At 40.7% G+C, this 27569-nt stretch overlaps 3 protein-coding genes across 4 annotated transcripts in view; 2 read left to right on the plus strand and 1 right to left on the minus strand.

Annotated features, from left to right (window-relative positions):
- Nucleotides 1-141: 141 nt before the first annotated feature.
- On the minus strand, nucleotides 142-3817 carry drc12 (dynein regulatory complex subunit 12 homolog). 2 transcript variants are annotated; one of them, XM_084018866.1, is made up of 6 exons: nucleotides 3690-3811; nucleotides 3531-3599; nucleotides 2561-2680; nucleotides 2232-2324; nucleotides 1983-2113; nucleotides 142-840 (listed from the first exon to the last, which is right to left on the minus strand). In XM_084018866.1, exons 1-6 carry the CDS (start codon nucleotides 3739-3741, stop codon nucleotides 712-714), a joined length of 594 nt encoding a protein of 197 aa, XP_083874992.1. In that variant the 5' UTR covers nucleotides 3742-3811; the 3' UTR covers nucleotides 142-711. The 2 variants fall into 2 exon arrangements, with proteins under 2 accessions (XP_083874992.1, XP_083874993.1); XM_084018867.1 differs by lacking the exon at nucleotides 2232-2324 and having other exon boundaries at nucleotides 3690-3817.
- Nucleotides 3818-4211: 394 nt separating this feature from the next.
- cbl (Cbl proto-oncogene, E3 ubiquitin protein ligase) overlaps nucleotides 4212-27569 on the plus strand; it is a 33175-nt gene continuing 9817 nt past the window's right edge. Inside the window, exons 1-6 of the mRNA XM_084019838.1 lie at nucleotides 4212-5112; nucleotides 11124-11371; nucleotides 22405-22551; nucleotides 23415-23571; nucleotides 25380-25501; nucleotides 27015-27152. Of these exons, the coding sequence (XP_083875964.1) occupies nucleotides 4966-5112; nucleotides 11124-11371; nucleotides 22405-22551; nucleotides 23415-23571; nucleotides 25380-25501; nucleotides 27015-27152 (959 nt within the window). The 5' untranslated portion in view covers nucleotides 4212-4965. The remainder of the gene's footprint in view (nucleotides 5113-11123; nucleotides 11372-22404; nucleotides 22552-23414; nucleotides 23572-25379; nucleotides 25502-27014; nucleotides 27153-27569) is intronic.
- The window catches only part of psph (phosphoserine phosphatase), a 178342-nt gene continuing 164349 nt past the window's right edge, over nucleotides 13577-27569 (plus strand). Inside the window, exon 1 of the mRNA XM_084019842.1 lies at nucleotides 13577-13582. The gene's annotated coding sequence lies outside the window, so the exon portion shown is untranslated. The remainder of the gene's footprint in view (nucleotides 13583-27569) is intronic.

The following is a 27569-nucleotide window of genomic DNA, read 5'->3' on the forward strand; positions in this document are numbered from 1 at the left end:
CTCTTGTTAATGTCTGTTAGTCTTCCTCATATAAAACGTTCTGGTTTTCTCGTGATTTTTGTTTAGTCGAGGTTGTGGTTTGGACGAAACAGTTTAGCAGTAGTAGCTTCTCACATGTCTGTGGTTCGTGTAGTTTCACCTCACACTCATCTTGCATGTTACCATATTAGGCCTCTGAGCAACTGATCCAGCATAAAACAAAGCCTGAGAAAGGTGTATGCACATTTCTGTGTTTGCTTACACGTCTGTATGTTGTAGGATCATAGCAATCTTTACTGCTGTCTCTTCTGTGTACTGCAGAGTACTTACACGTCACACTTTGAGTTTACTTGAGAAATATCTAGTGTCAAAAACAACAAAGGATACCAGGTATTTATTTACAATAAATGTCTGGGTATCTATGATATTCTGGCCACCACCTCCCCAACCATAAACAGTCATTTGCTACATCTAGTGGGCACTACACGACATTACAGACACCACATAGTGAGTTATTGAATACATGTTTAGATAACCCTATTTTGTAATCTGATGGTAAAATATTAAATATTACAAACATCAATCAGTCTACTAGGCATGCCAGATTTCGAGTCACCAACTGATGCTGTCACGACGTCACTTTCAGTTGAAGCGAACCCTCTGATCAAATAGAGCCGGGCTGTAGACACATTAAACAAATGTGTCTCGCTGAGAGGAGCGCTTGCTTCTCTCTTAGATGTGCAGTGCATTAAGGCCAAATTCAGAGAGGAGTTCCTTGTAATGTTGATGAAGGGTCGAGGTCTTGTCCTCCCGTCCCTGCCGAGCCGCAGACAGCTGGGAAGTCAGGCCGTCGAGAGTCTCCTGCAGAAAACATTAGTCAAAATCAGACTGGAGCTCAAATGATTGCTTTAAATCACGTAGCTGTCTAACCTGACATCCCTCCCCTCTTAACCGCCTGTAACCGTGAGCTGATAGATATGAGGCATAATTAGATTCCGTGTCACGGAGAGCGAAGGAGAGAAAAAAATGCTAATTGCACATTAAAATCATAGTTCTATAATCACAGGCTGTGCACTCTCAGGGGGCTCCAGGCTTGATCGTCACCACATACTGTCTGTGCTCAGACAGTTGGGTTGTACCTATAAAAGTCTCCGTCTTAATGGAAGATTCAGCTACAACCTGAGTCTTATAGTGTTTTTGAAGTATTACTTATGGGTTAGCATAATATTATATGACATTATTGTGTATTTTGTAAACTTTAGAGCTTGTGCACTCTGCTTAAGACAGCTCTCAAATCCTCACTTCTCATTTGATGTCTGCGTTGTGCTGGCCTGATTAACTTCTCACACCTCGCTGTATGCAAAACAGTGCAGGTTAAGCTGCAGGTTGATGTTCTGTGGATCTGTGGCACCAGAAAGTCCTGGTAAAATATTGGACTGACATTTCGTGTTCACCTTTGGCTGGACTGTCTGAGGATTTCTGTGCCGTTTCAAGCAGAGTGCTGTCTGTTCTGATGGGGGTGAGTACAGTGTTCTGCTTCATGTGAGTGGTGGAGCAGCAGGAAAGCTGATCACAGTGTCGCAGTAGTGCACCTGCATGCATTATGCCAGTTACAATACAGAGCTATCTTCCTGTTTGACATAACCTTTTCCTTCTAAAGGAGCTGAAGAGAAGAACCTGCTGTATATGTAGGATTGTAGATTTTCTTTCTGTCATCGCTGACTCAAAAAAGACAAAAGCCTGTATTTTCATCAGGATTGTCCCGTTATTCTACAAACAAAAAGTCTTGCCATCGCAATGTTCTTATAATTTAATTGCAAATAAATTGGTACGATCGTATGAAAATTCTACACACGGTGGCTTTAACATGCCAGTTTTAAGTCACTTTAAATATAACTGGTCCACTTTAGACCATTTCAGCTGCTCAGCATATGCGATGGAGCAGACACAAAGTACCGTTATGTGCAAAATATCATTTTGTATTAGCTTGTGTTGCCACTTACATGCAGGATCTTCTCATAGTCCGTCTCCATGTTCTCCAGCTTGTGTTTCAGGTCGGCTATGATGGCGTCCTTCTCCCGTTCCACCTGCTCACGCTCTCTTTTCTCTTTCCTCCGTTCCTCCTGACTCAGCACTGGGCAGACAAATGCATACAGACATGCCAACGCCGTCACTTCTCATTTGGGAACTAACTGGAACACATATGTCTGTATTCATTTAAGTATGGACGTCAGAATGGGATGTATTCATACAAAGTTCTTCCTTCAGCCGGCTGACCTCCTTCTCCATCCTCTCCACCTTGTTGGCCAGCTCTGTCTGCATGGTTTTGTACCGGCGACTGAGGTCTAGAATGACATTTGTGTCAGAGATGTCAGGCTTAGCTGCTGCATTGCTGATTCACTTTGTAGGTCTAATACAGCAATCAGCTTAGGCACTCAGCTAATTAGACTTTTTGTTCCCCGAGAATTACCCGAACTTTGGCAAACATGCCCCTTGTCCTCGCTCCCTGAGGGAGCCACGCTTTATCTCAGGTTATTAAAAGAGAGGTTAATTGTTGATGCATGCCCCGTCGGTACCGTACCAGAGTTGACGTCCCCGTGGTCTTGTCTCTCGTGCTGCAGCTTCAGCTCGATGTCTCTCAAGCGTCTTCTCAGGTCAATTCTATCAGACTGGACTTTTTTTACAGACTCACACTGTAAGGCTGTGGTAATTGCACAAACACATGCATTCATGAATGTTAAACACCATTGGTAGATTTTTTTTTTTTTTTCCTACTACTTTCACTGGACTGCATTACTGGCTTATTATAACAGAATCCACAAATGTGTAGTATATTTACTGTAATAACAAGGCTAATTTGAACTATTTGATTTTAAGTAATCATAGTAGGTCTGTGTTTTGTACAAAAAAGTATATATTTCTCTCTGAAATGTAGTGGAGTAGCAGCCGAAAAGAGCTCAAAATATAAATATTGAAGTAAATGAATATATTACCTTATAATCATGATGAGGCACCATGTTTGAATAACTGCATTTATTTACTGCAAGTACCACCACTGCTAGCTCCACTACAGTGTAAAAATGAATCCATTAATCTGACAAGTAAGTAATAATTACACCCTCAGACAAATGTAGTTCAGAATATAAACATTTCCCCCCTTTGAAACACACTTGAGTCTCAGCAGGTGGTCTTTAAAAGGCGTGCCAGTAGGCCGGACACTAAACTGAGTGAATGTTCTTATATTTTTCTTGGTAATATATTGTATATATACTATATACTGACAGACAAATGGTACATGCTAGTGTATAATGATTACTCACAGACTATTATTTTGATAACTGATTTGATAACGGAGTAATTGCATAAGTCATGCTGGTTTTCTCTGATTTATATCATTATAAATTAAATATTTTTTTTTTGCATTTTCTGACATCATTAAATAATCAATGAATTAGTCGATAATGAAAATAATTATTAGCCGCAGCCCTAGAACATGCAACATCATTTTGGATTTCCACTTTTAGAATGTTAATAGGAGTGTTGCTGCTCACCGATGTGATCTTGTAGGATGGCTACATCCAGAATACTCCGCCTATGCTTTGCTTCCAAGTCATTTTCACCTGCAACAAATCAATAATAACGGTTAAAAAAGAAAAACACATTGCATGTGTGCATTGTATTAGAGAAGCCCCAAAAATCAGCAAAGTTACATTTTACTGGATTCTTCTTTGTGGTCTTTTTTGTTCTTTTCTTTGGAGGCATGTTTGCTTGCTGCGAGGCTGCCTGTTCAAGCCTTTGAGCACACAAACTATACACTAACTAACATACAGGGGATGAGTCTTTGTTGCTGGGCACTAGTTGCTGAGCGAGTTGCCATGGCACTAACTGTCCAACTTGTTGATAGTTTGATTGACTTTAATAACGGCCAATCACAACTTGACTGGGGCACCGTTGCCTTTTGAGCTCATGCACACAGGCCGTGTAATTGGATCCTTACTTTTAGTGACATGTCATAAAAGCGTCCTTTGTTGTCAGGGGCGACCAGGCCCACGCTGGGGGAATTCAGGGCTGCATTCAACATCCCTTTAACGTTTTATGAACGCTGTACAGGCAGAGGCGCGCACCCGACTACATTCACGGCTCGTGGACGCGCACGGGGAAGGCGTGGAGTTTGGGTTTTTTGAGGGAGGGGGAGGGAGGGCTAAAGCGAACGGAAGGGGACGTACAAGAAAGGAAAGGGCCGCACATACACGTCACGGGGGGAAACAGAGAAACACTGGGAAATGTTTAATTCCCACAATTATTTATTCGCCCCTGTTCTGGCGTGTGTCCTTCAAGCGTTCGCGGTTTTTAGTGCAACTTCCTATCCTCGGCTATCGGTGAGTGCTCTCTGTCGTCAGCCCGCAGAGGAGGGCTGACACTGTCACACACGCAGCCGCCGAACTTCCCGTCAAGGCACGGCACGGGCGAAAAGGGCTGCTGCTGCTGCTGCTGACAAAAAGGGGAACGACATCGGGTTTGTCAAGAGGAGAGGACACACTGCAGTCCACAAGACTTCTGGGCAGTCAAACGGTGCCATTGTCTTCCAGCTGAGGGCGAGCAGAGCGGAGACAGGTCTGGTGCTCGGCTAATTAGCCTGCGTGGGTCCCTGCAGAGAGAGAGAGACAGCAGCTAGCTGCAGCACGGGGTGTGAGTGACTGAGCCGCTTGTTTTAGTCACAATCTGGACCTTTATCTCACTTACAGATGCTAGGTTTACTAATGGGAGCCTTTATCCGATAGTCATCCCTCCCTCCCTGTAACCCCTCCACCACCCCAACCCCGTCGGACCCTGGCTTGGATTCGCCACTCGGGCGCTGTCCTCGTCGGGGGGTGCCGGATCACCATCGCCCGGTCCAGCTAACTCCAGGCGGCGGTTCGGTCCCCCTTGACCCCCTGCCCTACCTCGCCTGCCAGTCGCTCTGGCCGACCCTACCCGAGCCCGAACATGGCAGGGAACCTGAAGAAAGGTGGGGGGCTCATCGGAATGATGAAGGATGCCTTCCAGCCACACCATAACCACCTCCACTCCCATCACCAGCCCGGGGCCGTGGACAAAAAGACGGTGGAGAAATGCTGGAAGCTAATGGACAAGGTTTGTAACTTAAATGCTCAACGTCTGCTAGCCGTTAACGTTAACTAGAACGTTGTTTGCTCAGGGATGCGAGCTAACCGCAGCTTACTAGTGATAAGCTAGCTAATCTTCGATTGCTGCAGGTCTGTCGTTGCTAACGTTCAATGAGCTAGTCAGCTGGAGGGGGGGGGGGGGGGGGGGTGTATGGTGAGCTAATGTTGGCTAATTTGCTAACATAATCTGTATTGTTTTGTGCCGTATGTGCAGGCTCCCTCGCACCAGAGTCAAAGATACACACTTTGAAGCAGCCCAACGTTAACGTTAGCCCAACACATCTGTTTGCTAGTGCTGTGCCGACTCTCTGGTAGCTAGTTGTCCTGGTTCAACATTAGCTTGTTTGACCACGTTTGAATACTATAATGTATCGTAAACATTAACAAAGAACAAAGAGTGGACGTAAAGACATGCCCGGAGGGGCCTTGCAGGAATTGAATTTAGCGAATTTATGGCAGTGAGTTGCTATTACAGGGGCTGCTAGCACAGCAACAGTTCTCCTGTATATTGTTGCTGAAATGTCTGCAGTCAACTGTCTGCCAGCCTTTTCGAAACAGTAACAAAGCAATGAAGGGGGGGGGAGAGAGAAAAGAAATGTGGACATTTAACTAGGCCAATTATTCTCTTTTACAGGGAAGACTCATTTCACAGCTTCACTTCTCGGAAACCAGTCTGTAGCAGTTTGACCCCCAGTTTCCTGTGAGATTCACACAACAATATTAGAGTGAATAGGAAGACAAGACAGTCTTTTGTGTCTCCTCTTCCTCATTGAGGCCTTAGTTTAGAGCTCTGATCTTAAGAGACCTAGTCCTTTATTTATAAAGCTATTATTAAGAAATCACATTTCAGTTTATTTTGCTTCAGTGTGGTATCGTCTGGCTGGGCTGTTCTCCTCTGTTGAGGGTGTACTGTACGCAAATAATAAGAAAACCGAAGTAATGCTGCTAGCCCCACTCATCCTTTTTTATGTTTGTTCTCAATGAACGTTCAACACATTTCTCAAAAAGTGTTGAACGAATGTCTGCAAGATGACTGAACAGCCGACCTTACACCTAAACCATTTGCATAGTCGGGTTAGTTTTTTCCAGGTTACAGTAAGGGAATAATTTACCATATGACATCTGATCCAGTGAAAGAGTTCAGGGCAGCCTCTCGAAAGTGAAAAAAAGAGTATCTTACCTTTTTGAAAAGGCTATAAGAGCAAAATTATTTTCACTCCATTGTTTAAAATAGCAGCAGAAACATTGTTCAACTCGGTCAAAAGGAAAACCACAGTCCAGCATTTAGTGTAGAACAGCACACAGCATAATAATGCAGTTGCTCTCTGAAAACACCTCCCGCAAAGGGCTTGGTTAAATTTTATCAAAAGCATGAGGCTAATTTCCCTCTTCAGAGTTGCCCCCACAGGTTGTCCCTGTTCAGCATAATTGTGTGCAGCATAACAAACCTCAGTTATTGATCCTTGTGTTCCAGCTTTTGAGCTAAACACTAAATTTATGATGCCCTGATCAAAGCTTTGCTGAAATTGAAATTATTTCGAATTAAACTTTAAAGCATTAAAGGTTTGAAGGATAACTTTGGTCAGTATTTGAGTCTAGTGTTGAGGGAGTGTGTTGTAACCGGCAGCTGCTAAGTAGGTTGTAATGTAATAGCTTGGGGTACCTTCTCATCATCAATTTACGTTCACTAAAAGTGTTTTTGCCACTGGCAGGCTCAGATTGTTTCTGACAACAAGTATCTGACAACATTATGGAAAGGACCCTAGAGTGAAATACATTTTTCGGACCTTTCACTTTCTAGTTTGTTGTGTTGGAGTTGGTGAAGCGTAGCTTAGTGGTATCTAAATTATTTTCAGGGTCATAGCTGAATATTTAGCTGATTCCAACAATGTGAGATTATTTCTGGAGGATACTTCTCAACGACTTGATTAGACACAGTAACATACTGACCGTGTCAAGCAGAAGGTAAAGATAAAAGTAAAACATTTTTGTAGGGTCCTTTCCATAATGTTGTCAGACACTTATAATAATGAGTGTCTACCAACATTTCCTGTTACTGGCAGAAATCGGCCCTTTTAGTGGATGTATGCTGATGGTGGGGATTCTCGCTCAATACTGGAACAATTTCAAATATTGTCTCCATTCAACACAAAACGTGGTAAAATGTGGTTAGGTGTTACATTACTGTCTCTGCTGTTGCATTTTTATCTTTCAGACTAATAAGGTAGTAATTAATAAAAACCTGCATTTGTACATGGAAAATTGTTACCGCCAGCTGTACTAAGAAATATTGGCGAAGTTAGTTTGCTTACAGATAACCATCAATGGATTTCCTGTGTATGTTTCTCAAAGATAATATAGATATCATGATATCAATTTTGTGCTGTAGTAGTAGTGACACGCATTTCTAGACATGTTTTACCGTTATGAGTAAATATATTACAGTAAGGCATGGTATCATTTCCTTAAAAGCTAATTGTTTGAAATCACCAGTATTATCACATTATATTCATGTTGACATGGAACTGGTGGGTTGAAAGTATCAGTATATTTGATCCCCCCCTCAAACTGTTAAGAAATTAAAGTTGCTGTTTCATTTGTTTTTGTTTTTTGTTTTTATACTTTTTTTTTGTGCTCACATAAGTGTAGTAACACAGCAGTCGCTGCTGTGTCCAGATCCCAATGAGTGAACGTCGGTAAAATCCATTGGCTCAGGCCTTTTCATTTTTTTTCTTGTCTTGTAAAAGCATTATCTATAATGTGAAATCCAAAATTTGGGGGAAATTAACAATTATTGCTTTCTCTATGATTGACTAGACTGAGGGCCAAATATATTTTCCAGGAACTGTCTCCGAGCTCCGAAGAAATAAGGAAACACAAACTTGCCTGTTAACAACTAAGAAAAATGAAACCAGGGCGAACTTTCCCTTAAACTGGTTAACTTTTTAAGGGACTTGAGTTTGATCTACTAACTATACCAGGTATGCCAGGTGTAGAGCCAGCCAGGATAGACTGAGACAGAAGTCTGTCAAAGGAAAAAGATGATTGGAATGCAGTTTAGCTTGGAGGCAGTCAACATTTTACTTCTAGACAGTAGTCTAGATGGACATTGACGTAAAGGAGCATGCAGTTGTTGTCCTTGCGTATGCATGCATGCGTGTTATGGTTTCCGTTGTATACGATAATGTTCGGGGTGTAACCTTGGCAACAGTTTTATCTGGTCTCACACAGAACCAGTGTAGACCTCCAGTGTTTGAAGGCCTGGTGAAGGGTAAATGAATGAGGGCACCATTAGGTAGACACTCAAAGAATATTAGCTTTCAGTTCAATTGCCCAAGCAAATTATTCAAAATACAAAAAAATTATAGGCATTGTCCTTTATAGTGTGCTACATATCTTTCAGTAAGTTACAGGCATCTTTAAGCTTAAGTTGAGCTTGTTTAAATGGATGGAAATCACTAATGACGAATGTAATGTAAGGATAATCCCCATGACCAGTCTTAATGGAAGTCTTCTGGTAGTTGCATTTCCTGGTGCTTAAAACATCCATTAGATCTGGTAGTATCCAACCCAGAATGCTTTATGCACCCCGGTGATCATTGATGCCTAATGGATTTTTTTTTTTTTTTTTTTTTTTTTTTTTTTATATCTGGAAATGTTAAGTTATTGTATGGACATGTTAATACTGATCTTAAATATTTCCCCTCTGATCCATTCAGTATCACTAGGAAGGATGTTCAGACACAAATGATGGCCTACATTCTAAAAACATTTTGCATATAGTGAAATCAGCACTGCTTAAAATATCCCACAGACCCAGTGTGAGTCCATTTCAGTATACAAAGACATGGATGGTTTGGACTGTGTTCCTTTTTATGTCAGGAACCCAAGACGTGGAAGGGGAAGCAATACTTTAAATGATAATAATGACCAATATGAATCCATGGCTGGTTAATATAATCTGATATAAATCACATCAAATGGATAAATATATAAATACAATTCTGAAAATGTACCATGTAATGCATGCTGATTAATTAACACTATGTTGTGTTATATGGCATTGTGTCTGCAATAAAGCCTATTATTAGTTTTGGTTTAGAAACTTATGGAATTAAGATTTTCAATATGTTAACAATTAATGTTCGTTAATTAATTTAAAAGTAAGTCGTTTTACTTTTGACGATGGTTGATGAATCTATGTGGTTCCAGGCCTACACCAATCATAAGATGATTGATTATTAGACATCCTTTTGATCTCATTTTCCCATACAGACAAACGATGCGACATAATGCTATTCCTGTTACATTTGTCTCTTCTTTCTTTCCAACGATCGCACATGCTTCGTAGACAATAGGCCTGGTCAACAAAGGAATGAGCCATGTCCTGTTGTCGACATGCAGTTGTTCTGTCACCGTTGAACTTGACAGTCTAGCTCTATCACGGCAGGTTCAAATCAGGACAGGAGACCCTTAATTTTAGAATGGAAAGTGTCACTGTGTGCCTGTACGATCACGCAAGTAAGTTAGACTTAAATGCAGTGGTGAAAATGACAGCAGCTATACAGAGCTTAATGTCAGAGTGTTCTAGGCTGGCCGCCAGTGTCTCTTGTAATGGTCAACAAGGTGACTCAGACACTGTGCAGTAGTACAGTGAGATCAGTGAGAAGAGGTTGAACATTACTGAGGATGTAACATGTATTCATGCAGTCTGGTGAACAAGCACGTAGATGGACCATTGAAAGGGGAGGGCTAAAGTTTTATAAAGCTGTCTAATAGAAGATTATCTCTCTGCTCAGCCATTTCAGATGCGTGTCAATGATTGATCTTAGTTTGGATTTTGTGTTCCTAAAAACTTTTAAACGTCTTTTTAACACTTAAAACATTGTTTTTTTTGTGTTTCTATAGTTGAAGCTTTTATCCACATTATCAGTATTGGTCAGCTTTTCAAAATAGCAAGGCAATCATGCTGAAATGTTGAGAAAAGAGAATTTCTATTTGGCAGAAGTGTGTAAATAGGGTGTGCAGATTCAAATGAGGAAGTGTAAATGTGCTTCTCTATACATGCTGAATAAATGAAGAATTAGACTGCTGTGACCGATATTTGGCATAGAAGAGATGCAAGTGCAAATTTAGCTGTGCATGTCTACAAAAGGTCAAATATATTAGAGATTGGGTGATATAGGATTTTATTGCGGATTGCGATTAAAAGACACTCGCAATAAGTTTATTGTACTGAATTTCCATTGTCAAGATGATTGTAAATATTGTATGTGACTTGAAAAAGCTGTTTAGTTCACTATCATGTCATAGAAGTGGAAAAATAGAACCTGATTTTAAAAATACAGGATACAAAGGTACATTTAAAAGTTTCCTTTATTGATGCAGTGAGACCTTATGGTTTATGATAATCTAATTTAAGATTATTCACTAAAAAGGATGTTCACTAAAAAAAGATGTCTTATCTGTGTATTTTGGCCAGGAATGTTCATATTGTCCTATATCTAGACTGTATTGTAAATTAATACAATGGAGTTTTTACAATGAAACGGAACAAACAACTGTCCACAGATGAACATATATGCCTTTGTCTTGTTCCAACTTAAACTTAATTACAAGATACAAGAGAAAGGAATCTGTGATACTCGCGTATTCCATCATATAGTGTGTAAAGCTCCAAGCTTGACTCTGGCTGGGCTTTTAAGGGACTTTCTCTCAGTCTTTCTTGATATTTTTCATTCTGCATGTCTGCTATCTGGGCTTACTTATAATGGCCTGCATGAAAATGCATGCTGGTATTTAGGCCACTCAGATTTTCTCTCCCTGTCACTCTCCTTTTACCTTTCTTTACACCACCCTCTTTCTAACACATGACACACACAACTGTCTAACTTTTTTGCTCATCTACCATACTTCTTGCACCCACATCTTGTCTCTAACTTTATCTTATCTTCCCCCTCACATCCTCCCTTTCTGCAGGTGGTGCGCCTGTGCCAAAACCCCAAATTGGCCCTGAAGAACAGCCCCCCTTACATCCTGGACCTGCTGCCAGACACCTACCAGCATCTGCGCACCATCTTGTCTCGCTATGAAGGCAAAATGGAGACGCTGGGGGACAATGAGTACTTCAGGGTCTTCATGGAGAACCTTACCAAGAAGACCAAGCAGACCATAAGCTTGTTTAAGGAGGGCAAGGAACGCATGTACGAGGAGAACTCACAACCCAGGTGAATGACGTAGACACAAATATGGCAGCTAGATTAGTTGAAGTGCGTCTCATTCTAGAGGCAAGTGGTATGAAAATGGCGTTGACTTCTCTTAATGAACCCATCTGGAATCGGTGAATTTGAGCTATGGCTACAGTTTCACAATGATTTCGCACACCTCACATTCATTCATTCAGTGTGAATGATTATGACTGCGCAGACACAGAGTGAACAATTGCACCCATCCCCAGCCTCCAGATAGGTTGCAGCTCAAGATTGATCAAAACAAGGTGTTGTGGTTTGAGCATGTGCGCATCTGCGGTCAGAATGGCGCTTAATCTACAGCTGCCTGCCTGCCTGTCTCTTTGTTTTTGTGTCTTGCTATCTTCACCATCTACTTGAACATGTTCAGCTGTAGCTGTCTTTCTGTAATGCTTTGTTTTTTTTAAATCACCATCCCCGTCTCTTTTCTTACCCCTTTTACATTCAGTAATCTGTCTCTGTCCGTCTGAAAGCAGATACACAAGTGTATCAGAAATGAGCCGCTTTCTTGTTTTTATGTGTGGAGGGACTTGTGGAAGTGTAATTAATGAGATATGCGTCTCGTTTCCCTTGTCTACCAAATACCAAAATGAGAACAGGCATTCTTTTTGAAGACAAAAGATACCACAGAAGACCTGGAGACAAAATTAAGCTTTTTTATAAGCACAGATGCATTGTAGTCTTAAAGAGTAGGTAGGTAACTCATGGGATGCAGACTAGCTGCTGGATGGAGCTGTTCTTACCTTCATGATTGTATCACTACAGATGCCTTTTGGGTCACTGCATGCTTTGGGCGAATGCTGCCAGACTTAATTGTAACAGGCATTATGAACAGGATCTAATTAATTATTAAGATAGCCCTCATTAGGTTTCTCTAGGGAATGTTTCAGACATGATGTGGGCCAGTATCAAATATTATCCCCGTATGGGTTTTCTCCACAGTTGCCTCTGGGGCTGGTGCTTCTCTTGCTGGCAGTGGAAAAGATGACTTGCAAAAGATTTTTCAAAACTCGTTGTGTTGTCAAGGTGTCTTTTTTTGTCTGGCTGCTGTAGATGCTTTCTTCACAAGCCTTTAAAACGGTCTTTTAGACGAGAGCCATTTTTTCGTTCAATTGCCATACAAAATAAGTGAAGTTTTGAAATGTCCCCCAACAAAAATATTACTTGGCTGCATTTCCACCAATTGGTTTGGAGCAAATAAACTGAGCTACAGCGTTGTTTGTTCAGAGGTTTGTGCCATAGACTTGCTTGGCTGTAATCCACCAGTAAGTGGAGTAGAAGTAGAGGTTCCAAAACTGGAAATGAAACAAGGCAGAGGCCATCTAACCCATAAGATCGAAAATGGAAAGATTTTTCAGGAATTTGTTTCAATTGTTCTTTCATGTCTGCTAGTATTGGCCATGTTTTATACTCTGGAGATGAAGATAAGCAATTGCACAATATGGGAATATCTCAAAAGAGTGCAACAGCAGAAACAGCTGATCACAATCAATTTAGTGCATCTATTTTTCGACAAACGTAAAAACTATATACACATATTTTCTGTGTTCTCAGAGTTTATAGCAGAGCTATATGAATGCTGCATTGATATAGCCTGGGAACATAAAAGGGGAGTATTTTTTAAGTTTATATTGAATAAAAAAAAATCAAGTACCATTATTCAACTCTAATGCTCTCTTTACACCACAAAGTGAATTTTCCACGCAGATTTATTGCAGACAAAGTCAATGCAATGGCGCTATTAGGAGAATATGCACTAAAGACTAATGTACTAAAGACAACCAGAGAAGAGAAAGTCATATTAGCCATGAGATGATTAAACAATTTTTAATAGTTTTCTGCAAAATGTATTTTTAACATCACTTCATTGCACCAAGAGGCTACGTACAAAGCAATTCCTGGTTAAAGCAGAGGAAACACACACACAGTAGCCAGGGATTACTCACAAAGACTGCTATTGTCTTTGTAGAGAAGGCAGTCACAGTGACACTAACCAATGGGTAACCGCCCACTTAAGAATGCTGCAGAATAAACCAATGACATTCAACTGCTAGAGAAACTAGTATGCAGTTAGGCTGCAGCTTAGCTCAGCATATGGCTTTGACTGAAAAGTTGTTGAACAGTATGGATAAAGATTATCTCACTACCTAAACACAGAAAGAGTGGTTAGATAATGCACTGCTCTCACTAGCCATGTTTCCATTCACATATTGTATGGGCATTTTGGAGTTTCTAATCAGAAAGTCTACAGAAAGGCACATTTTTCTAAAAATGTAATGGTGAAAACTAGTTTTGATTCTTGCTCGAGGTGGTTTTTACATTTTTGCCGAAAAAATATTGAATTTGCTCAATGGTTTATGGAAACGCCTTTGCCAACTAAATTCTGACTTGGCGAACATTTAACTCACACAATTGATTCTGCGAATCTGTGACTTTTCAGGTATTACCATTATGTGTGAATGTCAAGTCTTGACTTTTGCAGAAGTTGAGTTGTGTGATTAAGATATGCTGTATATTTACAGTTTGTTTGTTTTTTTTGTTTTTTTGATAATTATACTAGTTATTTACAACAGATGAGAGTGAGGATAAAAGTCAAGTCTATTGTGAGCGAGACTTAATTATTAACACTGACGGCCCATATTCAGTGAGAATCAACACAACACAGTCATCACTTCCTCCTTGTTTGCTTCACTCACTTCCTCTTCTGTCTTTACACTGACATTTTCTCAGGGTTGACAAAGGCCCATACAGAAATGAGTTGGGTTTACATCTATAGTTTACTCTTACCCCCCACGCAAATGGAACAATGTTTTTTGTCTGCTCTATCGACAGATACTGCTATTTTCTTGGACGATTTGTATTTTTTATATATTTTATAGGACAGCTGGGATCAGCTCCAGCCCCCCTGCGACCCTGAATACAGGATTAGCGGTAGACAATGGATGGATATATTTTATTGTCTGACCTGCCGATTCCAAGTTTCTTTCACATTCCTTACCATCATCTCAATCAATAATTTCAAATCAGTTGACCATCACAAAATTAAAATTATTAAGAATTAAGTTGTTTGTTTATTTATTTACATTTAAATGGCAAACATTACAAAATGGCATTAGTAGTTTTAATATGTAATAATATTTTATTTTTCAGTTTTATGCTGTAAAAGGATCTCCTTCTAACTGTATCTTATCAAGTTCATCTCCAAAACCTCAATAAAAAAAACTTGAGATGTGCCGGACACAAAATGGGAAATATGAGACTGACTAATTCACTGGTCATGACCGATCATAGGAAAAAACATCCGGTTTTGATCAGTAGATCATCTCTGCCTGTCTCCAATGTGACATCATTAAATTGCTTGTTTTGTCCAACTAACTGTCCAAAATCCAAAATGCTCCATTTACAATAGGACTTAAAAACTTTTGAGAAGCTGGAACAAGGGAATATTTGACTACTAATTTTAAATTTCAGCTGTAGACATTTGAACAAGCCACAAATTAGTATCTACTGTATAGGCGTGTGCGTGCGTGTGTGTGTGTGTGTGTGTGTGTGTGTGTGTGTGTGTGTGTGAGTCATGTGGTAGTTTAGTGCAACAGAGTAATTTCCAGGGTATAACTGTGGTCTCTTGACCATATGTTTGGGTAATTGCTTTGTTGAGAAATAGCTGTTGTCCTATAGAGTTTCTTCTTGGTTTTAACAGTTGTTTTGTCTTTTGTCTATAGCCACTGTAACCTGAAACCTATATGTTAAACATTGCACATTTTACAATCCCAGAGCAGAGTTCTACAGTAGAAGGGTTGATCAACTGGTCATCAGAAAAGCTCTTTGACCCCCCCTCCTCCATGGAGTCTAATCAGATACTGCTTTGACCTCTCTGTGAGAGTCTATTTGATCATCTTCCTGGGCTAAGATGCCGTTGCATCTTGACCACAGGTCCAGCTTCTCACAGGAAGTTGTGGTCTTGTAGACTGGAGGGTGATGCAACTGCACTGTTGAACACTACAGAGAGAGAGTGACCTGGAATAATGTGTCATGAATATTATTTGTGGACTAGTATATTATCTCTCATGGTGTAATTTGTCCTGTATATTATCTTTAGACACACACAGGCATTATGACTCTTCTATAGCCTAAATTATGGCTTTGCAGCAGCCATTATTGATGTGGTTATAATGTTGCCTCTCTCTTCCCAATGTTGAACACGATAACATCTGCACAGGTTGAAATATTTAGTTGATTAATCAGTTAATCCACAGAAAAAATATTGAGCAACTTTACTGATAAACGTGTAGTGAAGTGTTTGTCTGAACTTCACTGCCCCCTCTTTTTCTTTACTTGCTTCAATCACCCCAACGTTCAACCTTCACTGACAGCTTAAAGCTCCAATCCTTTGCACAATAGAAACATTCCAGACATGCTTCACTGATATTATTACAATAGTCGGTAGGAACAACTTCCTCGGACTTCTTCTCATTCTGCTGTTCTGCTGTTCAGGCTTCAGTGGCAGGTGCCACGAAGAGCCTCTACAATGATTGGGATCCATTGCTCTGTACTCATCACGAGAACATTAATTTGTTTTATTAATGTTTTAGTTGATACTGATAACGAGTTGAAGAGATTTCAGTGCAAAAAAATAATCCACCGTTTGTGTATGTAACCCTGTTTTTGTTCAGGGTTCTGTATGTTCTCCTTACAGTAGAGAAAACTAAGAAAGATTGTAATAATAATTATAATAATAATACAACAATTAAGTATTTCTGATTCTATGATACTCTGTATTCCTGGTAATTCCTGAACTGGGCTGTAATTTATGCAGGTATACAGGGCATGTACAACAGACCGACTAAAATGCATATCTGAACGCACATTGTAGCAGGGCCTTGAGCATTTTAACTGAATGCTTTAATCCTGAAATGTCTTCAATCGAGTGTGGTCACATACATGCATCGACAAACCCTGGCATTGGTTATTATTTGGCATGGCCTAGCTCGCCCTCCAGTCTGTTTTTGTTTTGTTCCGCTAATTGACCCATTCTGCTGACGCTCTCGTGAATTAAATGTTTTATGTGAATCCACAGAGGAACCAAACTTCATTTAATTTTAACAGTGTCAGCATACAGTTTGGCACAAATTGTAGTCAATTGAGCTTGATTAAGTGAATAACCGTTCTAAACCAACTAGCATGCTGCAGCTGACAACAACTGGTCTGCTGCCAAATCTCTCTGAGTAAAAGTCTCGCACAAACAGCTGTTTGGGTTACAGAGCGTGTTGAAAGGATGTCGCATACTGAACCAAACATCCTGGAACAGTTCAATCTGAATACAGGTATTGTTAGCCTGTAATAATTGCTAAGATGAATGCTGGAAAAGACCGTTACTCCCAAAAAACTGTTGTTGGTGAAACATGCACACTTTGCATGAGGCCTTTCTTTCAGTGGGTTGGGACAGGTGCTAGGTGATGTTGTGTCTATTGCCACCACAAAGTTACTGACTGCTGTTGCTACTTATCACAGCACCTGGTTGTCTGCACATTTGTGTTTTGGATATAATTCCAAAGGTTGATGTCTTTTTTTTGAGTCACATCTTGCTCATGCTATCAATCCTAGACCAATAGATCAGAGCATGAAATTCATGCCGTAGCTGTTTACAGTAAAGTGCATTTATGTAATCGGGTCTTTGTTGACAGAGAAAAACATGGCATTATATGGTACAGTACCTTTTGGTATTTGCAAATGCCATTTATACCCATTGCTATTTTGGTTTACACAGAGAGCTCCGTCATAGAATACGACTTCCTATTTTATGTAAACGTACATGACGTCCATGTGAAACAAAGGTGTTTGAGCGCACAATTCTCGACTTTGACTATCTGAGAACCGATCTTATCACTGCAGCTGTGTGAAGGGCCTGTGTCTGTAGTATTGGATGGAGCCATAAGCAAATGCAGCGGTGTCTGACAATGACACCTGATCAAATTGATAACGGGAGAAATTTTGCATGGATATTATTCATTCCTGCAACTGCTGGACTATGTTTAGTTTTATTATGTAGCTACTCCCTCTCATGTTCCAACACAGAACAATACAGTCATGGGTTGTTAATAAAGCTTACACTTCAAATAAAAAATTAAGCATGTTTCATGCTACAGTATAATTGTTAAGGGTGTAAGATTATGCTGTGTGTGCTCTGCTGCATGTGTTTTCTTGCTGGTCTAGGATTGGATTTTATCTGAACTCTGTTTCCACTGCCAGCAAACTGATGCTGAAGGTGATAAATGGACAAATTGTTAATGTCCTGTGTTTCCCACGGAAGTGACACTCGGTTTTGATTTTAAAAAATCCTTAGCAAATGACTCATCTGTTGCTTATTTGTGCACTTTATCAGTTGAGAAATTAGTTTGTGAAATCCTGAAATCTTTGTACAATTTAACCAGCACTTAATTAGGCCAAACCGTATTGTGGCTCTTTGTCAGGGAGTGTTGATGTTAGCAAGTTGGTTGTGATGGACTTGGGAGTAAAGTAAGTGAAGCTTTTAGGGGTTGGTCTGGCAGCCAAATGGCTATCGATGCCGGCAATGGAAAACACCTTTCACTCTTCAGAGGCTGCGGGTGTTTCGGCTTCAATTACATTTGCATAGTTTGGGACTCTGTGCAGATACGCATGCACCCACACCCACACACATAAATAGCAGAGCATCATGTTTATATATGTCACTGCAGTATTGGTGAGCAGCCACCTCACCCTATGTAGTCCTCACCCTATTAGATAATGGTGATTAGCATGATGCAACCCACTAGCTTCTCTGTCCCTCAGGGTACAAACACTGTTTATACACACGGAGATAAATGAGCTCAGTAATGCACAAGATATGGCTAGTCAACTTTATAGAGAGGATTAAGCTTTTTTCTGTTTGGGGATTTTTGCTCTGGGTTTTTGCATGATTTGTCTGCAAATATATGGGCTCTTTTATTCAAGAGTTTGTGTAAGGAAACGGTTAACTGAGTTTGGGTCATTGTATGCATGCAACTGCAACTTCATCTAGCATGCTTGTTGCTAATGAATCATGTCCCTGAATGTGATGTGACTGATATTGAAGAGAGCATGTTCTTGGGAGCAAGGAAGATGCGTTTGAGCATCACCAAGTAGGGATGGTAAGCATAATTTTAAGGTTGATGGGTTTTTGTTTTTTTACAATTCCCAACACTGAATAATGTGTTGAATTGAGCGAGAAGATTGGCAATTAATTTGCTTTGGGCTTAAATACTGGTAGCTTATGTTTTTTATCTTCAACTGTGATCAGAACCTGCATATGACTGGACCGGCACAGTAGGAGCTGTGCTGAGGTGTTGGAAGTCACATCAGGTTACCTGTACTATATCCTAGACCCTTTCACATGCTCCGCTCGAGCTAATTGGAATTGCTTTGACTGTTTGGTCTCTTACCATTCCTATCTGCAATATTTAAAACTGAGCCACTGACAAAAAGTGTTTTACAGACCTAATGCATTTTTTTGCAATTAATTGAGCGTCTTCTGAGAAATCCTCAGATTACATTGAAATGGATTCAACAGGGCTGTAGTAATCCAAAAGCGTTATGAACAGGGCTTAGTTTATCTTCTAAATTGTTGAAAATAACTTTTGGTAGCTTTGTTGCAGGGCTCAGTTTGTGTTTGATCTGCATTTCCTTTTTCGCCTTAAGCAGCAAAGATAATACAGCTGCATGATGATATTACAGCTACTTGTGACTCTGCCAATCCAGACAGGCTCTCATTCTGTAAGGTTGACCCTTGCTTGCTGGGCTGCAGTGTATTAGCGCAGTGCGGTGCTGGCTGTCTAGCTGAGCTACTTTATCACAGCCAGCAGGAAACAGGAAGGGAGCAGCCAGCTGCAAGGTCAGAGGTCAATCTATAGCATGAGGGGGATGGTGGACAAAAAAGTAGTGTTCAGTAAAAAGGGTTTGGCTTGTTTCAGTGGACGTGGTAAAGAGTCCTGCGAGACAGAAAAAGAGAACTCTAAGACATATGACAATCTGAATCCAGAGTAGGTCAGCAAACCTTTTCTGTACGGCTGCAGCCGACCAACTCTGTCCATGTTGGCACAGAAGCTTAAAGAGCAGAAACAGTTGTATGAGCGCTGGCTGCTACACACACACACACACACACACAAACACACACACACACACACACACACACACACACACACACACACACACACACACACACACACACACACACACACACACACACACACACACACACACACACACACACACACACACACACACACACACACACACACACACACACACACACACACACACACACACACACACACACACACACACACACACACACACACACACACACACACGCACACGGCACAGAGCTGGTATTGTAAGAGAGGGACAGAGAGAGGGACACAGAAAGAGATGCTTAAACAGATATGGCTTCTCCTGCTACGTATGAGATTAGATTTGAACCTGTATCTTACTTGGTCTCTAATATTCACCTCTCCTTTGGTAAAGTGCTCTCTATCATACATGCTAAAAGACAAAGTCTTTCATTCACGGCCAAGTCTCGTGCCAGAGACAGCTGTGCCACCCTGTGCGCTTGATGCCAGTCAGACTTGTGGTCACTTTCACATCCATTCTCTCCCAGTCTACATAGATATATGGATGTTTGCTGTTACATTAAGGCTATGTGGACTCACTGTGTGTATACATTGCGTGTAGAAACAAAATCTACACTGGTAGATATCAACCTGTTTGGCAGCATTTCCCAAAACATATTGACCCGAGGTGAAGTGCACATTTTGGGGATTGCGTACGCATACACATTTTTAGCCTGTGCCTCTTGTGAGTGGGAAGCTTCAAACATATCATTGGCATATGTGTGGGTGAATTAGAAATGAAATTTAATGGTGCGTTTGAAGTCTTAAGTAGCCTCCATGAATGTTTCACAGATGAGGAGAGTGGATAAGTGGATTCAAGATGGTGAACTAACTTAGATGTGGAAATTCAGTGAGAAGATATTAATTCCATGTAAAAACTTGAGAGAGAGGATACTTGTCTTCATGTGTAACTTGGATTAAAGCACTGGGTAGAGAGTGGTTGACAGGAGTATGGATGAGACTGCAGTTTTCAGGCTCAGTAGGCCAGTAGGGCTAGGAAGCAGAAGAAACAGAGGAGGACCTCCCGCTGACGAGGTTTCTGCTGAAGAAAGCATACAGATGCAGTGTCACACATGTGCTTTGATGACACTGGAAGGAGAAAACGTTCACAACTACAGCTGCACAAGCTCCCCCAAGGAAAGAGTCAAAAGTAGTTGAAGGTCTCATTTTCCACATCGCATCACTGATGAGGGTAGCCCCGACTTCAAAGACATACACTCCCGGCATCTGGCTTCTAGTCTCTGCTGTAGATTTCAAGTGGGCAGAGCAGTTCAAAAGATTTGACACCGAGCTACACGAGTGTTCGCTGTTTGAGGGTCATTTACTGCTGAGAGGGTATAAATGCAACGCTTTTATTGCAGTTTACAAGCATTGCGTTTTCTATTTCAGATTCTTGTCTGCCTCCTCTGAGGTAGATTATCACACTAGCTCTGGTCCATTTTGGCAGGTTCTCAACGTACACTAATCTTATTCATCCATCTTCAGTCACTGTCCTCCTTCCTCATTCACTCTTTCCATTCCCCCTCGCTCCACTCATAGGGTGCGTAGTGTAGTGTTGGGCAGCTGCAGCGTAGCCACGCTTTCATTGCTCTCTCTCTTGTGCATGTCAATTCAGCCAGCCCGACAGCCGAGCACAATCTCCCTCTGTGCTGCCTCATAAATCATGTCTTTCTCAGCATAACATTTCTAATGCTGTGATGGCGTGCTCATTTCCTAGTCTCCCTTTTTTTTTTTTTACCCCACCCTCTCAGTTATGCTCTTCTCGTCATCTTCCTTATTCTGTCATCTTTCTTTTTTTCCTCATCTACTCTTCAGTCTTGCCTTTTTCAACTGGGATCAGAGCTGTATACCAAGATGTCATGTCTTTATTTCTTAATTCCATTCGTCTTACCGCATGTTTTAGAAACTATAACCTGTTATTCTTATGGAAGTTTACATTTGAATCTTGTGTTTTTGTAAGAGGTAAGGCTAAGCATTTACTTGGCCGCTGCCCGCCTCATCTGTGTGTCAGAACTAAATTGAAGAGTTGTGGTGAAACTTTTTTTTTTGTTGTTGTTGTTTTTATCCTTATTCAAGTATATTATATATCACATATCAGGAAAGCCCAATGTATTTAAGCCAGTTGGCAGCCGAGTAGACAGTCCCACACACAGACATAGTTGAACGTCTTCCCAAACCTACCAATGGAGCATGATTAAAGAGAGATATCTCTGAGAACTGTCATCAACTCTGAAAGTTGGAAGGCACTCGTGTCAAAGACTGATTCCTGACTAGAGGAAGTGAAGAAACTAACTAACTAACAAATGAGAGAAGTGGGATGTTTTTAGAAATCAGCATGCAGAAAGAGAAGGTACATATTTGCTTGCAAGAATTTTTAGGAAGTAGATTTTTGCATAATTGTCAGATGCATCACGTCACCGCATTGCCACACAATGGCTAAGCAAACAGGGATGCAGAACGGCTTACTCATAGTTGACAGTTGAGGGTATTTATATCATTGGTTATTGTCCATGATAAGTTAAAACTAGAGTCTAAATTGTATGCCCTTAACTTGTGTACTGGTATATATCTAATTCCAAAGAACAGATAATCTTTTGTTTGTTTTTCTCCACATTTCAGCTTTGGTAGATAATGAGAAAAAATCAAACAAAAAAACGATACAGTATTCAGTGAACGTCATTAGTAACATCTAAAACGGATAAATCCCATCAGTAATACACACAGTATGTTCTGCTTTAAAATCAAGTCATCATGTTATGCTAATACATTACTGATGTTGCTCTGCGTTTCTCACGGTGCCATGATAAAGATGTGAAATCTCACACCCTCTGCTTTTGACTTTCACAGGCGGAACCTCACCAAGCTGTCGTTGATCTTCAGCCACATGCTGGCTGAGCTGAAGGCCATCTTCCCAAACGGCCTGTTCCAGGGTGACAACTTCCGCATTACCAAGGCAGATGCTGCAGAGTTCTGGAGGCGTGCCTTCGGGGACAAGTGAGTCAATTTGATATTACTTTTTTACATGTTGAATATTATCCTTGTTTTAGTTGTATGTCTATTTCTATGTATATTGAGGGCGACAAAAAGCCACAGTCAAATTCCTTGTATTGTGTTTACAATTACTTGGCTAATAAAGCTGATTCTGCTTCTGATGTTACTCCAGTGCTTCCAAACTGGCATTCAGGGTGCCCTAAGGGGTAATAATATGAATTAAATGAGAAGTTGCTACATTAAGATAATATATAGTTACATCTGAGAGCAATAGTTTCAGTCTCCTTGGGGATATATATTGGGTTATTGAATACAGAGCACTGTTGACTAAACCGGGATATTTTGGAGAGTCCTTGATATGGAATCGTGGGTACTAAGCAATCACACACATTTGAGTTGATCAATTCCAATGTGCACACGGCTCAATCAGATTATTTAACAGAGTTTTGTCATACAAAAATAATTCAGCCATGTGGATGTACATGAACTTTTTAATAGCTGGGGTTTCCCGATACTAAGTAATAATACATTAATTTCTCCATTTCGTAGCTGCAAGGTTTATATATCATGAACTGACCAATGACATAGGAAAAGAAAAGTACTTAATTTTGCAAATGTTGGCCTAACTGCAGTCAAATTAATTGCTTATCTGGCTGGTGTCTCTTTAAAAGATTGTATGAGGTTAGCATTCATGAACAATGACCAAGCCATACTTGGGAATACTGATAGTGCCTACACAATGGTATTTCCTTTTAGTTACTTAAGAATCTTATTACAATCAATAACACTGTAATGATCATTTAAGATGTTCTGACGTTCAGTTTTTGCAAGGAAAGTCATATTGTGTCCTGTTTCATGTGTTACAGGACCATTGTGCCTTGGAAGATTTTCCGTCAGTCTCTCCATGAGTTCCATCCCATCAGCTCCGGCCTGGAGGCCATGGCCCTCAAGTCCACCATAGACCTTACCTGCAACGACTACATCTCTGTCTTTGAGTTTGACATCTTCACCAGGCTATTCCAGGTAGTTTCACAGAAACACACACACTCTCACACTCAGCACAGTTCTACTTGTGTTATCGTTACATTGTGAGTTGTTGAGAGGAGAAACGTGGAAAGGACGAGGGTTCATAGCAGCCTGTTGGTGTTGCAAACAAATGTAATTTAAACAGCACATAATGGACTGAAACACATCTGCCACTTCTTTTTTTGGCTAACTCTATCAACTTGTTAGCCGGATGCTTGCTGACTTATTTACACAGTCATCGCTGAAGTTGGAAGTTTCCTCTGCTCTGCTCACCCAATACAGATAAAAATGTTTGGCAATGATTTTGTCCTCCTATGGGGTTTCTGTCGTGGTGTCATAAGGCACACACAGACTTGTGTGTATATATACACACACACACATATATACAAAAGAAAACGTATAGAGGAAGGGGAGGACACAGTAATGAAAACCATCAATTTTTTATACCATCTCATCTGTAAGCCAACTCACTGCATTTTATTTACATTGTCAAATACGTCTTGCATCATATCTCATCTGTGGTAGTGAATGTTTATTCCCTCAGCGACAGTATCCCCTGCTACTTGTGTGCAGAGCACCAACAGGCTTAATGAAGTCTAACCTGATTAGACATTTCCTATGACAATCCCTCACTAAAAAAGCCCTCCTCTGAATGTCCTTTAATGCAGAATAGGAAGTGAGCCTGGGGCCATTTTGAGCTCTGTCCTTGACATGCAGTAGACTGTGGGTGATGCTGTGTTTCTCTTACTACTACTATCAAAAGACCTTCAAATGTTGTCATGCTGTTTCTTTAGGCTGAATCATGTGGTGGTGATCATAAACCAAGCGTTAGTATTGCTAAGCGTTTCGTTGCTCGTCAGTTAATGGTAAAGCAAAAGGGTGAATTGATTTCCAAATAAGAGGTAACTGAAAAATAGATACAATGGCTAGATGTTACATTATGTATTAACAATGGAACATTTAGGCAGTAAACTGCACACAGCATGCTTTTGTTGACTAACCCCACCAGTCTGTAATCACATTATACTAAAGGGTACAAGAGAGATGAGATACACGAGTCCAGCAGAGGAGATAGTTTCAACTTGTCACTTCCTGTGTGCAAAAACAAAAGTTACTATCAGTTTAATTTAAGCAGATACGGTGGAACTGCAGGGTAACGGGATAGTCCCTCTTTGTTTATTTAGCTTAATAGAAATGTTGAGCTTTTACCCATAAGTGAGTTGTTGTGAACAGTCATTGTCTACAGACTGAACAGTGTTAGATCTCCTGCAGCTCATATTTAGTGTCATGTGTTAATTCTACTTCCTTTCACACACCCGACAGACTGGTGAGTGCAATTGCGGAACCACCTACTCACTATCGTACTCGGTCAGCTTTGACGCATTATTCATTATTTGATTTAATTTCTTTTTTTGCTGAAGTTTTCATCCTTTGCTGTTAGGGTTGTAAGGGTGGCTTGGCTTGATTTTGGTCGAGTAGTTTTTAAAGAAAGAATTGTAAAGTTGACTTTTGCCAGCTTTATATACAGTATACAGCAGTCTGCTCATCTCCATTTAACCTTCCCCATTCTGTTGTTCCATATGGTACCAGATGAGTTGCATGCTGTTTTAAGTGTTACCAACTCTGCTGTAAGGACCTTTTTACACTGCTTGACCCAGGTTAAAATCACCGTAAATCACACTGAAGTTCTGTAAATGGTTCTTTTCAGCATCATCCGACCGTAATGCAGTATGTTTCCATTACTCTGCTGTGTCTATTCACTCTCACATCAGATGAGTCACTCTCTCTTTCTGCTGTGTTTGTAGCCTTGGTCGTCCCTGCTGCGGAACTGGAACAGCTTGGCGGTTACTCACCCGGGGTACATGGCCTTCCTCACCTACGATGAGGTCAAAGCGCGACTGCAGAAGTTCATCCACAAGCCTGGCAGGTGAGACATAAAGAGACAGAAACACATATGCATGCACACAGACACACGCCTAGTAATGCATCTAAATAAAGATGTGAGCAACACACTCTTATTTCCTTGATTGGAGCTTAAGGAGTCTCTCAACACATGGGACCAGGACCCAGGGCAGCATGGCGCTGGTACCTAGCATCAATGGCTTGATTGTACACTTAAAGCTGATGTCATGTTTAGGCTTGGCTTGTGTAGCGCCACGCTGACATCCAAGCAGTTATTGGTCAATGTGAGCGTTTTGACACTTTACATCGACAGCTTGTCGGTAGTGTGCAGTTTATAAAGCAGTTGTTCCACTTCTAAGCTAAAATTCGAGGCCATCACCATGACTACCTTTTTCCACTTGTGCGGTATATCTGAACTCAATCGTTGTCACTGATGAGGAGATTCTAATACAAAAATCTATGTTGTCGAGAATAGATTAATGTAATGCCCCTTTTCTGGCCTACCTCAGTCACATACCAGTGGTCTCCAATTTGCCCTGAATGCTGCGGTTAGTGTACCAACAAAGACAGGCTTCTTTGCACGGGTCATTCAATACCCCTGATTTTTTCATTTGGTCATTTCCTGATGTGAGATTCCTAACTCGTACATAGAAACAAGAAGGCAGCGAATGTGGAGTACTGGGAAGTGTGGCTGCATGTCTTTCCAGACGGATAGCCAATGTTACTTTTCCACTTTAAAATAGGATAAAGCACAGCTGTTCCTGCCCATGAGACAAACCAATTTACCTGACTATGAGCAGTTGATGAAGGCATGCCCATCCATGACACAGCATCATTATACTTAAAGGTGCCCTGTGGCGGCTTCTTTTGTAAAAAAAAAAAAAAATAGAAAAGAAAAAAAGAATCCATATTCAGTGTTACTCACTAAAACACATTGTAAGTATCCTTGAGGTCTAACATGTGTTGAATGCATTTCCTCCCTCATAAAACATTTGTAATGCAGATTTTTGTTATTGTTATTTCAGACATTGTTTACATCCATGTTTGCTAACTAGCACCGTTAGTCTTCCCTGTTTTCATATCTGCACGTTTTGCTCCCTCGATCAGTGGAAAACCATTTTTACGACTGTGTGCATGTGTGCACTCATAAGAAAACGGCTCCACTGAATATCACGCCACAGGGAACCTTTACTTTGAATTTTGATGCCCATCATGTGTCTTGTCTGTGGATGACTGTGAGGATGTCGTAACTGTAAATACTTTCTCCCCATTTAAGTAGTTAATATATTTCTAGTTTGCTTATGTTTCAACTTCTGATGTGAACTGTGGTTATATTGCCAAGGAGATATTTCCATGCATAATTCAGCCTCCATAACTGCATTTTGGCTTATTTCATTTCATAAACAGGTGCATGCATACTTGAAGAATATGTTTCTTAGTGTGCACGATTTACAAGACACTCTGTTGGCCTCTGTTTGATCTACATTTTTCGGCGTAATAAAGGCAGCATGTCCTATTTCTCATGTCTCTCTCCTCAGTTACATCTTCCGACTGAGCTGTACACGGCTGGGCCAGTGGGCCATCGGCTATGTGACAGCCGATGGAAACATACTCCAGACCATTCCCCACAATAAACCCCTCTTTCAGGCCCTCATAGATGGCTTCAGGGAAGGATTGTAAGTCCACTGGCATTTTGTTTGGCACTCTTATCTGTCATTTTCTTGGGGATTTTCATCCGGACCTCTGCTCTGCGGCTGGGTCTTGGTCTTCATTCGACACAGTTTTGATAAATGATCTAGTCGAGCTTCCTGTCTTATGTAGGACTTCTCTTTTTCTGCCATTTCTCATTTTCTTTCATCTTCGCTTCCCACAAAGCATGCATCTCTGTGTAAACTATGAAACTCTGCTTTGCATCCCATGATTCAATCTGCCCTTCAGCTCTAAACCAATCCAGCCGTATCATATTGCCTGTTCCCATCATTCCACTGTTATCATAACCAGAATAGCACTGTTGGTTCTTATGTGCACCTCAGTTAGTGGTTTAGCTGGCTGATATGAAATTCATCTTTTTATGCCAGCGTTGATTCCTTTGT

Source organism: Eutrigla gurnardus (assembly GCF_963514095.1).
Source record: "Eutrigla gurnardus genome assembly, chromosome: 10".
NCBI lineage: Eukaryota > Metazoa > Chordata > Actinopteri > Perciformes > Triglidae > Eutrigla > Eutrigla gurnardus.